The sequence below is a fragment of the Candoia aspera genome, chromosome 1 (genome assembly GCF_035149785.1).
Source record: "Candoia aspera isolate rCanAsp1 chromosome 1, rCanAsp1.hap2, whole genome shotgun sequence".
Lineage (NCBI taxonomy): Eukaryota > Metazoa > Chordata > Lepidosauria > Squamata > Boidae > Candoia > Candoia aspera.
The window spans coordinates 244,376,451-244,390,552 of NC_086153.1; the positions used below are offsets into that span (position 1 = coordinate 244,376,451).

Below are 14,102 nucleotides of genomic sequence, written 5' to 3' on the forward strand. Positions count from 1 at the left end.
CTTGAAAATGTTACCCTCGTGTTAATTCACATTACTGTTACATTTTATGTGCTAAATATTAACTGTTAAGCTGGTATCAATAAGACACATTAATGTATTTCTTCAGTCTCTTTATCAGGGGAATAGTTTTTAATTGTGACAATTTATTTTCCTCTTGTGTGAGCAGAAAATGGTTCAGTGTTTCAGTGGGGAATTGGTATGGCGTCTCAAGCAAAGCGAACATGCCAAGGAAAAATTATTCCTTCTTTCTTGAGGGCAAATGAGCCTTGCAAAGTACCAGGTTTGTTTTTTTTATATAAGATATTTCCGCATGTTTTGGGCTTTTGTGCATATGTTGGACACAGAAACACTGAAAGGAAGGAACTATGTCTTGTACGCATGCAGATGTCTACCACACTTGGCATGCAGCTATTTGTGTGGTGAACTAACAATGCTACTGACCTCTCTACCACTCAGCCTTTTGCTATTGGGCTGTATCTGGCTTTAAGAAGGTATTTTCTCACTCCATTAAGCCATCTGGCCTTAACAAAGGCACATCTCAGAACTCCAGTTTTTGCAAAAGTCATCACTGCCATCCTCCACTCATAACATTTGAGAGACAGAGGTGGTAAGGAAAGTGTTGAACAGCATGTCCCTTGCCATACTATGTCTGCTTCTACATCTCTTGGCTCCTGAATAGCCACTTAGTCAGATAGGATATCTGAAAACTACCTCATCTCAGTGTAATGTTTGGTCAGACACAAAGTTCTGTTCCTACCTTTAGAGGGGAGGCAAGTGACTAGTACCTTCCTTGTTGCATTACTGTAGTTATAGCCTTTCCCCTGTTCTCTCCTAGTGAATTTGCTGAGGACTACATGGCATGATGGATGGGATTAGAGCAGTGTTTCTCAACCTTATCAACTTTAAGATGGGTGGACTTCAACTCCCAGAGTTCCCTAGCCAGCAGGAGTTGAAGTCCACCCATCTTAAAGTTGATAAGGTTGAGAAACATTGAATTAGAGTAAAAACTGGGCACACCAGCTGTTCACTTTCTTTCTGTTGCTGACGCCTATTTCCCCCTGATCTCTCTCTCCCCCAAGCAGCAGGTTGACACTGAAAGTAGAGTCTACCTGAGCTCTAATGCAGAAGTGCAAAAACATGGCATGAACGCTGCATCTGGCCTGCCAGATTCCCTTTTCTGCCTGCCAGAGCCCTTTACCGTACTTTCACTTTCAATGGATAGTTAGGGGTGTCTAAGGCTTTGTTCATTGACTGAAAACACTGAAAAGCAGAAAAAAAATTCTAAAAAAACCCTTTAGACAGATGTTCATATTTTCTTTCATATTGTGTTCTACGTGAACTACAGCTCTTTTTCCTATGGGAAACCTGGGAATCCAGGAATTACATTTCAAGGGGGGAACATCCTCAAACCTCTCTATTGCTATTCATTTTATTTTCAGTGGTTTTCATAATGGCAACATTTCTTTAGTTCAAGCCCCTGTTTCAGTACTTTCCCTGTAGCAGTGACTGACTCAGGCTGCCTAAGCCAAGTCACGGTTCTTGAAAATTAATTCCATTTGTAAATGTATGTGCTTGTATTCTTAAAAAAACACTCAGCCATATCAAAGTGCCCTCTGATCTATTAAAATTTGCTTGAAGTGTAGTAACCCAACATCACCTATACAGCAGTTTTTTCTACATGCAGTAGCTTACATTTTTTAGCTCTTTCCATTTACAGTTGTGTTTGTGACATTGTGTAACACAGAAAATCTCTGTGAAAGGAATTCTCTTTCTTCAGCTCATGACATAAATGGATTACTGTCCTAGGTTTTGAAAATGTCAAAGTGAGGATTGTGGCTTCAGGATCACATCATGTCATGTCACTCACAGGTATGTTTCCTTGTCTGTAGCAATTCCTTTGGCTTGGCTGAATCATACAAAACATTCTGTTTCTGATATTAGCTCAAGTTTCCTCGGAAGTGTCTGCGTGTATGCATTAGTGGTTTCAGTCTTCAGACAGAATTCCAGCACCTATTTCCTTCTCCCATTTTAACAGATTTGTAACTCTTCCAAAAGAGAGCAGAATATTATGTAAACTATATTAAATATGGAGGTTGGTTTATTGTTGTTTTGAAGTCCTAGGTCAAATCTCCTTTATATTCTTTATGTGACTTTGACTTGTGTTTTTTTTTGTCTGTATTTTTGTTAGCTGTTTTCAGGCTTCATCCTCATAAGCAGAACTGAACCACTTAGATAAGCTTGCAAGAAAATCCAAGAACTGAGAATAAATGAAATGGATTGAGAAAAGTCAGGAAACTAAAGCCAAAAGAATTTTGGCAACTATTGAGGAAAACAAGTTTGGTATAGTGGTTAAAAGCACAAGGCTAGTAACTGGGACCCCCTGAGTTTCTAGTCCTGCTTAGGCACAAAGCCAACTTAGTGACTTTGGCCCAGTCAATTTCTCTCAACCCTGGGAAGAAGGCAAAGGCAAACCACTTCTGAAAAAAACTTGCCAAGAAAACTGCAGGGGCTTATCCAGGCTGTGTCTGGGAGTCAAGACTGACTTGAAGGCACACACACACACACACATACAAGCTCTGTTGATAAAGACAAAATGCAAACCTCCTTGTATTTAGTTCTCACTGTACCTAACTGACTCCTTGGCTCCCTCCTTTGAGTGGCCTGGCTTGTTTCCATCTGTCCTTTGTTAAGATTCGTTCTTATTGTTTTACTGACAGTAGGAGAACTTTTGGTCAGTATGCTTTTTCATTATGAGGAGTTGTCAAGGGAATGTTTATTCTTGCTTTGTGTGTATGTATTGTATCTCGATGAAGTCAAGGCTGTGTGTTTGTATATTCTGGATGCATTTGTTTCCATGGGGCTGTTTTGGTTAATATACTACAAATTTGTTTTTTTGTGGAAACTTAATTTGCAACTGTGGCTAATTGCATACTTTGTGACTTATGCTTTATTTCTTGTGCTTTCACATTTCTGAATTGTAGCTTCTTTTAAAAATTTAAGATCTTTACTGTCAGTGCATAGAACAATGACACTTAATCACTATATCTGTGTCCTTAAGAAACAATACAGAACATGTCTTAATTGTTGTTCTATTCTTCCTCTGTTTTTAAGATGAAGGAGATTTATATGTTTGGGGAAACAATAAACACAAGCAACTACTAAGCAAAGATTTTGTTGTTTTGGAACCTCAGAAGATTGAAGCTCACTATTTTGAAGGTGAAAAAATCAGAAGAATCTGGAGTGGATGGACACACATGGTGGTGCAATCAGGTATAACCTAAAGGTAAAGGTAAAGGTTTCCCTTGACATTAAGTCCAGTCGTGTCCAACACTAGGGGGCGGTGCTCATCTCCGTTTCAAAGCCGAAGAGCCGGCGTTTGTCCGTAGACACTTCCGTGGGCATGTGGCTGGCATGACTACAGGGAATGCCGTTACCTGCCCGCCGAAGCGGTATCTATTAATCTACTCACATTTGCATGTTTTCGAACTGCTAGGTTGGCAGGAGCTGGGACTAGCAACGGGAGCTCACCCCATCACGCGGATTCGAACTGCCGACCTTCCAATCGGCAAGCTCAGCAGCTCAGCGGTTTAACCCGCAGCGCCACTGTGTCCCTTATATATATATATATATATATAACCTATATATATATATATATATATATGTATGTATGTATGTATGTGTATATGTGTGTGTGTGTATGTATGTATGTGTATATATATATATATATGTATATATATGTATATATATATGTATGTATATATATATGTATGTATATATATATATATATATCCTAAAAGCTGTATCTAAAATACAACAATATCCATCTGACTGAAAATAATATTTGGATGGCTCCTACAGTAAAAGGGCTTTTAGACTGAAATGTGTGGAAGGCATGGCAAAATCCTGTGTCAAGAAAATGTAAAGTTTGATTTCTAACATAATACGCTGATTGGTCTTCATGATAAGCTGTAATTTAGTCTTTTGTGTTCCCCTTCTTCCATGTTCTACTCTGAGGTAGTGTTGAGGAAGCAATCAGCAACTTTGCCTTGCTATGCAATAATCAAATATACTGTATGTCCAAATATGAACACCCCCTGAAACATATTCCCAGTCCTACTCTTAGAAGTTCTTAACTCAGAATGCAACAGATGCCAACATGAGTTTTAGAATTTTTCCTTCAGTATCATATTATCTCAGACTTTGACCATCAGGCAGTCGTTTGATAGGGGAATAGCCATATTATCTGTTTTTATTGTCCTGTTTTTCTGATATTTGATCTATGTTCAGGGGAAAGCTAACTGGTGTGATACACACATTTTTTTTTTCAGACTTCCCTTCATAGAGTGATCTTACTCTAATAGCTGTGTTAGCTTCTAAAGTCCAAGCTAATTTTTTATCTCCCCAGAAGGTTAACAAACCAGGACTTCTTAAGAATACTTTCACATTATATTGTCTCTTTTAAAACCTACTGCAACCCTTCTTTATTGAAATAAAAGAACTTCATAAATTTTGCTTTGGCTTCTTTTGTATAAAACTCAAAGAAAATGAATACTGCATATCTATGCTGGAATCAGATAAAAGTTTTTTTCAGAAGGTTGAAGAAAGTGGTATCTTGTTTTCTGCCTAGGTTCCATGTATTTAAAATGAATTTTCCAAGTACCACAATGCTTCATGTGACAGCCCTCCCTGAAAAAAGCATGGCCAGCCCTCTGTATCTGAATATGTAATTTCTCTAAGCCAGTGTTTCTCAACCTTGGTGACTTTAAGCTGTATGGACTTCAACTCCCAGAATTCCCCAGCCAGCATGCTGGGGAAGTTGAAGTCCATACAGCTTAAAGTTGCCAAGGTTGAGAAACATCGCTCTAAGCAATATTGGGTACTTTCTCACCAGGATTTTGCACTACTCCGACAATAGCTCTAGAATTCTGTTCCCAATATGCCATCAATATTGGACAGAAATACAGTCCACTGTAGCTGTCCATGGCAGCTGTTTAATTTCAGGCTTAGGTACAATGTACCTGCTTTTTTTTTAATGAGATACTGTGGATACTCCATTTCCCTGTTGGTGGGATCATGAGCTTCAGGTTCTGAAAGGGAAATTATAGTTTGAGGGCTTGGAAGCTTCAGTTTAGTTGACCAGACAAAGGGCAGAAGTGAGGTTGGCAAGAGTTTTGTTAGGTTCCCCCTCCTGCAAACATCTAGCCCATAACTAGGGTCTCATATTACTGAGTCCTTTTTTTTTTTCCTTGATTGCTTGCCTCCCCTTTTGCTTCTGAGGATTTGGGAGTGAAAAGAGTAGTAGTGTGAAAAGCCCATCCTTGCAGCATGCTTCCTTAAAATGAACTGCAGAATGTAAAGCCCAAACTGAAAGTCACCCTTTATAATTGATATTTTTGTGAGAATGGGACTAGATTCTATAATGTTGCAGATGTAAATTAGATTATGTAAGGATCTCATTGAAATGGTTCGACTGAAGGAACTTTTAAATATAGCTGAAGGGTGTTGAAGAAGAAAGGAGAGAACAAAGTCTTAAGCCTTATAAAAGATGACTCATCCTTAGTTCAGAATAACTGCCTTCCTTCTTATATTAGTAGGGCCAATATCAAAGACAGCCTTAATTATGGAAGTTTATTTATCTTTGTGTTCTTCTGAATAAATCCACAGATCTGTTTGTTATGCATCATTAAAATGGGTAAATAATTCTCAGTACATTAAAGGTTTACACATCTTTCTTGTGAAAATGGATTGAAGGAAATGGAAAAAAATGTTTACAGTGTCATTTCTCCCTTTTTATAAATGTCCAAATGCAGTTACACCAAAGACCCAGAGAAGGAATACACCATAAAATTTTAGGCTGAGTTGGGAAGCTTCTTGCAGATAAGTTCTGTGGTGGAGAGGAAAAATGCTGTCCCACCCAGTAGGCTACTGTTATGGATTGGGGCCCTGCGCTAAAACCATCTGAAAAACACTTCTGTTCATGTGCAGTATTATAAAGGCACATAGTGATGTCCTAGAGAAGTACTAGATAGGATTTATTTTGCTTCATGAATGTGTTCTGCAAGACCTTTGTTGTTTTTCTTGAGCAGTTTAGTTCTGTTTGAACTTCTAGGTGAAATATGAAGTATTAATGACCCAAGGTATTCTGAAAGAAATGAGAGATAAATTAGTGCTGGCAAAATAACATGTGAAATCTTGGGAGGCTTCATCATCTATTTTATGTCTTCTTTCCCATAATTGGCAATAGGATGTCAGAAAATACCAGAAAGATAGTTAATGAGCAAAATGGTAATTGGAGGGATGTGAGAGTTTTGAAAGGGTCAATCTTACATTTTGTGCTCTTTATTTTTTCTGTTGAAAACCCTTGGAAAGTAATGTTGTCTTGTAGTTAAAGTTTCAAACTAGGGAGACTTGGAGTCAAATTCTTAATCTATCTAATCTAGATTTTTATAAGGCCTAATATATAGGTGAACTCTGATGCAATAAAAAAGTAATAAACATTTTCAAGTACTTTTAAACAGCTAGTCCTTATATGAGGTTGAAAATAGTATACATATTTACAAACAAGGTAAGCAGTTTAGTGAAAATTAGGGACTAACAAGCATCAGGAAGCCACAGGATGGAGAGAACATGGTGAAACAGACTGGCTTCAGGTTGGTAAAGGAGTGAGACAAGACTGTATACTCTCCCCTTATTTATTCAACCTATATGCTGAATATATATTAAGGGAAGCTGGATTGGAAGAAGATGAACATGGTTTTAAAATTGGAGGAAGAAGCATCAATAACCTGCACTATGCTGATGACACTACCTTGATAGCCAAAAATGCAAAGGATCTGCAAGCCCTAGTAATAAAAGTCCAGGAGCACAGTGAAAAAATGGGACTGAAATTAAATACCAAACTAATGGCAACAGGTAGAACAACCAGCCTTAGAATTGGCAATGAAGATATTGAAGTGGGGAATAGCATCTGCCTTCTAGGGTCAGCCATCAACAGTAAAGGAACAAGCAGTTAAGAAATATGTCACAGACTAGCACTTGCTAGGGCAGTAGAGCAGCCATGAAGGCCTTGGAAAAGATAATCAAATGCTGTGATGTGTCTATACCTACAAGTATCAGAATTGTGCAGGCAATGGTATTCCCTGTGACACTCTATGGAAGCAGAAGTTCAACTTTGAAGAAGCAACATAGGAAGAGTATTGATGCTTTTGAACTTGGTGTTGGAGAAGACTCCTGAGAAAACCATGGAAGCCAAGAAAACAAACCAATGGATCATTAAACAAATCAACCCAGAGTTCTCACTCAAGGCACAAATGACTAGGCTCAAATTATCCTACTTCAGACACCTTATAAGAAGACCTAATTCTCTGGAGAAGGCTCTAATGCTGGGAAAGGTGGAAAGAAAGAGAAGAAGAGGATGAAAGAGAAGAAGAGGATGAAGAGGCAGCAAGGTGGATAGTCTCATATGCCTTTATCAGAACATGCTCTAGGTGGATAGACTCATATGCCTTTATCAGAACATGCTCTACAGACATATTCTGCTGAGGCAATATATTTGAGTATATTTTATGTACAAGCACCCTCTGAGATTTGGTCAAGATCTGATTCTTCCATTCCTGGAAACTTGGTGCCCAGACAACTTAGTGGTACCATATTACCCAATACATCCCTCCCTCCCTCCCTCCCTTGGCTGGCTATGTCATACAATGACTTTAGACGTCTCACAACAATCCATAAAATGTAGTTAAAAACAAAGGTACCCTTCCCCCCAGGCACCAGACCAAACATCCTTACTGCTCAACCCCCATCCTAGCCCAATGCTTGGAGGAAGAGCCAGGTCTTCACAGCCCTCTGGAAGGCTGAAAGGGTAGGGATCCCTTTGATCTCAAGTGGGAGGCTGTTCCAAAGGACTGGAAGGGCCACCAAGAACGTGGGCCTCTGAAGTTCCATCAGGTGCCAATATTTAAGGAAGGGACCTGGAGCACACCCACCCTATCTAACCTAGTAGGATGGAAAAATATCTTCAGGGAGAGGCAGTCCTGCAAGTAACCTGGTCCTGGAATTTCATGTTTCCCTGCTCTGATAGATGATTCTGCTGGGGTTAAGCATCCTTCACTCGATGGCTATGGTTCATGCAATTCATTGTACAGGATGATGTGAAAGGGTCAAATTCAGGGTTTGCAGTGTGGCATATGTGGACAATAGCATTCATTCCTTGGTATTTCCAAATTCTTTGCCTTATCTATTTTTGTATATTTTTAAGTCATTTAATTAAAAAAATTAAAAAATAGCATACCACAAAGCAACATACCACCCTCAAGCATAACCTATTTCCAAAAATGCCTCCAGGCCTCATTTCTCACATGGACCCAGAAGCAGTCTTAGCAAATGGATGAAAAGAATGAGAGAGAAAGACTGACTTACAACAGTGCAGATCCATGTGGACTCTAATGTTTAGGTCTGCTGGTGGTTTACATGCTGTGCCTTATTATAGAAATGCTGTCTACCTAGGAAGTTCATTATATTTATATTATAATATAATACACATTTCAAGTAGCAATTCAACTTCTGTGTTATTGGGGCTATTCTGTGACTAGTCTAAATCTCAGAACTGCTGCAAACCATTTAGGCCACATAAAATGGAGAGAGTGGGCTTTCATAGGTATCCTCAGTTCCTTTCAAAGGCTTTCATCAAGCATGTTGAAGCTCTCAGTGTACTGGCCTTTCAGCTGTAATCGCTAACAGTTGATACCATGTAATTCAGGTCAGTTTTATGGAGTAGCTTTTAATTCATTTATTAATTTTTTTGGCAGGACCTTTAGAAACAGCATGGTGCTTCTATCTTAAATGTAGGCCACAAAAGGTGTAAGTGTAAATAGTTCCTTCTTTACAGCTTTTGCCAAATACATGTGAACATGCATTTTATGTCAGTGGCAGAAAGAAGGTGAGACTTCTTACAGTAGTTTTAATATTTAAAAAAACCTGCCTGCCTGCCTTTCTATCTTTCTTTCTTTCTTTCTCTCTTTCTGCTCTGCTCTGCTCTGCTCTGCTCTGCTCTTCTTTCATATGGCTGCCCATCTCACTTGCATGTGACCCTGGGCAGCATACACAACTAAAGCACAACTAACAATGACAACATTTAACCATTCAAACCAATTAAAAACAGTTAAAACTACAATAACAAAAAAGACAGGGGGGAGTGCAAATTATTTTATGACCTAACTATTCCACAGCTCAGAGATTAATTGTCTCTCTCTGTTTGTGATATTACTGTTTCTGCTAAAACAACAATATGTTTATCCAAAAATGTAATTGCTACTAAATTTCTAAAATAGTTAATTGAGTCAGTTAACGTAACTTGCAACATCTTATGGTTAGCAAAACTTGGATCTTCTTTCTGGTGTCTGTGGTTCTTCTCCCTCTGAATATCTGTGCAGGGTAGATAGATCTCATACGGCGTTGTCCTCCTTTCATAGGGATCCTACGGTGTCTATCATCCTGAGTCATACTGGGACAGGTATCTTTTCAGCAGCTTGAGATAGTGTAATGCTATCTTTGCTTCCTAGTCATTTTTATCTTCTTTCCCTCAACTCCTCCTTTCCAGCTCTTAAATAATTTCATCTTCTCCCCTCCTGTGAGAGACTTTCTGTGTATGAAGCCCTTTATCTGTTCTTTTTCCAGATTCAGGTTATCAACCACAAGTACAGTTTGTATGTCTGAGCAGTAACGCAACAGGATGGCAGTCAGTGTTTACCTTCTCCATTCTGTCACAGAGATGTTTGGATTTGAACTGCTGCCTCCACACAACATAAAAAGCAGCTGTAGTGGTTGGAATCCAAAACATCTGGAGATCTTCAGGTTGTCCAACTTAACTTAGAAGCTTTACAAATTATTATCTTTGTATAATATTTTCTCAAAAAATTGAACCAGAACAGGTAGCCAAGACTGTAGAGCCACACCAGGGAGCAAGTGTATAGGATTTACTGTGTTTCACCCTATTGCAAAGTCCATCTAATGAATGACTGAGCACAGGCAGTAGTTACATTAAGAACTTTTGCAGGAGATTTGGGTGTTCGTATGTATGTATGTACGTATTTTATAACAGTAAATACGTTGTCCAAAGAATTACACTTAGTGTATTGAAGTTTTCTGTTTATGCTAATTCCTGCAGACTCAAAGAGTTTTGTCAAATGTTAAGCTGAGTAAATTAATACTGTTTTTTATACCTTCAGGGTAAAAATTGCAAATTATACTGTAAATGTTATGTCGTATGTCATCATAAATCTTAAAGTATTCTGAGATGACAAACTGAAGTTGCAGTGGTGGGAAACCTCAGCAGATACTGAAAGCATAGGGGCAAAAAGCAAATTTATTTATTGTAAAATATGTATCCATACTAATTTAGAGGTTCCACACAATAAGTAACCAGCTGATATGTACTTATTAGGTGGTAGACAGAAAATCAACTAAGGGCAAAGTAGAAGTTGAAGTCCAACAACCTCTGAAAGGATATCAGTTCTCTGCCCATGCTCAGGAATACAGACTGGGTTTCTCTGAACTTTTTGTCTTGAATATGCAGTGAAATATGAATTGAAAAATTGTTTTGTAAAAGTTTGAATTTAAGATAGCATTAACTTGTCTGGTTGTGTGTTGGCCTTTAGTTAAGTTTGGAACAAAGATTCTGATATGTGATAGTGATAACTATCCTCTTGCAGGCACCATTAATATCTACCTTTAAATATTTCTACATGTCCATGGAGTCTCCAGAAATTGACATCCCTTTACCTCTAAGTTACAGCAGGTACTTTATATAAAATTGAAATATATGAGAGCATAAATCAATAAGTGATTAAACAAGATCCTTGATTGTGCAGAAAGTTCCTCTGAATACATGCAGAACCCAACTTCAAGCCATGCTAGTCAAATTCCCATTTGGGAATCGAAGGGATGCAGCCAGCCTGCATAACTCCCTTCCTCTTGAAGAAATTATCTGATCAGAATGAAAGCTTGAAACAGCTCAAATACATTCAGTATACAATTAACTTAGTAGAGTCCCTGATGTTGTGGGAAAGGTGTAGGAGTATATGTACTGTATAAACTCTTTTAGGTAATATGGGGGCAGAATTGGTGGCTGCAACTGGACACAGTCCTCTTCTTAACTGTACACATATTAAGAAAAAGGAGATGCTCAATCATAAAAGGGACCAAAGTCCAAGGGAGAAAATACACTATTCAATTCCTAATATCAAATGTAATAAAGAAGGATCAAATTACAATGTAAAACAATATGAAATAGCAGTGGAAGTGGTAATAGAAACAATTGTCTTATGCAAGTGCAAGTTATTAATGAGTACTTTCCAAAGTGGAAATTAAGAATGAGTACTCGCATTTTAAACATAAGTGGTGTTTCTTTGTATTGCTCAGGACACACCTGTCTTGCTCATGGAATGAACAAGTGCCAGTGTAAACTAAATAATAATAGCAAGGAACAATCATGTGTAACTAAGGAATAGTTCACAGTACAAAATAAAAATACGGATAGAACCAACTTTCTTTGTAAATAGAACAACTTTTCTTTCTTCAGATAAAAGCTCTTTAATAGTCATTTTTGCCAGTGGTTGTAAAAGCTGATCTGAAAATCTAAAATCAGATTAGTACTGGAAACATGGAAGTTGGGGTATCCTAGAGGTGATCTCCCCAGTTCATATATCTTTGGTCAAATATAAAGCATATCTCAGGTCCCTTGTTTTTTTTAAGAGCTCTATTAAGCTGGAAATCAAGACTTGACTTGTATCTTGAGAGCTGCAATTAAGTTTGTAATGGTAATGATATTAGATTTGTTTATAATTAAACCACTAAAATTAGACTGCAGTCAGCATTTAGTTATGACTATCAAAAGTTTCAAAGGAAAAGGTGCATCAAGAATTTTAAATAGGACAAAGCTATGGCTAATGTGGTAGACCTGTGACTTCCTGGTAGAATTGGAAAAAATGTTAATTGAGTATTTTATCCATATGTAGGAAGGTTTCTTGACTCATTGCCTCTCACAAGAGATCAGGAGAGCTGGTGAGAAGTAAGCTAAAATATTCACAAACTTAAGATCTGCTCCTGATGATTCCTGAAGGCTGAAATCACAGATAGATTGTCATGAGATTAAGAAAAATGGGAAGGAAGTCTCTGTATTAGGGTCTTGAATTTTGGATGGTGGCTTTGGGTATGGGCATCTCTTCATCTTGAAAGTGATGTGTGCATGATATTTGACCATACAGATGTTTTTGTAATTCAGTTTATGGCTGATTTCATAGATCGTGCTAAACTATAGTTGTTGGACTAAACTCTAATAAGCTAAGTTCACACATTGCACTAAGTCAGAAAAGATTTTGTTCTGCTAGGAGGGTAGTTCCTTTTCCCTTTTCTTTTTTGGAGGCTGCAGGGGACATGATGGTGACCATCCTGAAGACTCTGAGGACTGAAAATGGATATGAGCTGCAGCTTATAACTTGCCACCCCTGTGTTAAGTCATAAACCAGAATGTTTGCATAGTTATATTGCTAGACAATATAACTATGCAAACATTCAAAACGAGGTCCCTGGATGCTCTGGGGGCAGTAATTATTTCTCAGCATAACCTACTCATCAAAGTTGCTGTGAGAATAAAATTTGAAGAGTGTACATAATATATCCTGCCTTTTGCTCCTGGAAGAAATGTGGAATATAAATATAACAAACAAAAGGAACCATGCTCAACAAATCACCATGGCTGAATTCATAGAATATACTAAGCCAAAACCAGGCAACCCCATTAATGGTTAGTACATTTTATGAATTCAGCCCCTGAATTCATTGTGTGGAAAATATGTAAACTGAGGAGAAGGAAATATTTAATAAAAAGGAAAGCTAATGTGATGTATTCCAATCTTGCTCAGCTTAAGAATTTTTATTATGGTTTTATCTAAGTTCAAGAACTAACACTGTGCAATTATGATATTGATATTTAGAGACAGGGAAAATCTTCACGTGGGGTAGAGGAGACTATGGTCAACTTGGAAGAAGTGGGATACTATATGAAGGACAGAGCCAGGATGGAAAGAGGTCAACAGAGCATCATTTGAAAGAGCCATCTTATGCTCCTGCTATAGTACCCAGACTCGCTGGTGCATCTGAAGTAAGGAAAAACTATGCATGTTGTCAGCTTAGACCGTCTATTCCTAATCTGAATGGTACCTCTGGCCCAAGGGATACAGTACTGTCTCAATCCATCAAATCAATATTGCATGCATTTACTTACTATATTCTGCCCAATATTCTGCCAATTATTTAGTTTGTGAAAACTGAAAGTAAATCAAAATGTGGTGGTATTTGCCTGGTATTTGCTTTTTTAAAACACAATAGTCTCTAATACATACTTGTTTTGTAGATAATTCTTTATAAAATGTAAGTTATTTTGTACAATGTATCTGAATTGTGAAAAACTGGCTTTAATGATCTTCATTCATTATTACCACCCTAATATGATGGAGTTCATACTAGCAAGTTGTTCCATTTCTTTCTAAAAAAATCATAGATATTTGTTTTCTATCTATATTTGATAGAATGCAAGAGACATATGTACCTCTCAGGTTATATATACCAGAAGGAAGTGGCACAGTCTGACAAAAAATGGTGGCAGATTGCTATCTTCCACCTCTGTGTTAGTAATTGTAGAAATAATCTCTGAGAAACAACCAGGAAAAGAAAAGCCTCTTTTCTAATTAACAGAAACACAGTGGACAAATTTTCAGCACAAAAATTCATGTTTTAAAAAGTGTTGAATTTTATTGAAGTCACTTGTTTTTTATTTTAGTGTATTGTTAATTACAGTCTTTACAGTTTTGGCAGGTCAAGTTGCCGTGTTTTGAGCATACAGTTATGAATAGATCTCTAATGCTTTAGAAAGGCCAAATATAATCAGGTATGAACCATGTAAATGGAGCTGATTCTTTTACCATACTAGCTGCCCAAAATTCTCACCCTTCTAAGAATGTAAGAAGAAAGCCTAGGCCAGCCTTTCCCCATGACCATCTTTCTGGGACTGCGGTTTGAGAATTGGCAGCTGATGTGATCAA

The 14,102-nt window shown here is 37.7% G+C and overlaps 1 protein-coding gene across 3 annotated transcripts in view; it reads left to right on the forward strand.

The window, feature by feature from the left end:
- SERGEF (secretion regulating guanine nucleotide exchange factor) overlaps positions 1-14,102 on the forward strand; it is a 78,072-nt gene that overhangs the window by 11,095 nt on the left and 52,875 nt on the right. For all 3 annotated transcript variants that reach the window (XM_063289390.1, XM_063289391.1, XM_063289392.1), the window contains exons 6-9: positions 167-280; positions 1,807-1,869; positions 3,112-3,270; positions 12,996-13,162. In XM_063289390.1, the coding sequence (XP_063145460.1) occupies positions 167-280; positions 1,807-1,869; positions 3,112-3,270; positions 12,996-13,162 (503 nt within the window). The remainder of the gene's footprint in view (positions 1-166; positions 281-1,806; positions 1,870-3,111; positions 3,271-12,995; positions 13,163-14,102) is intronic.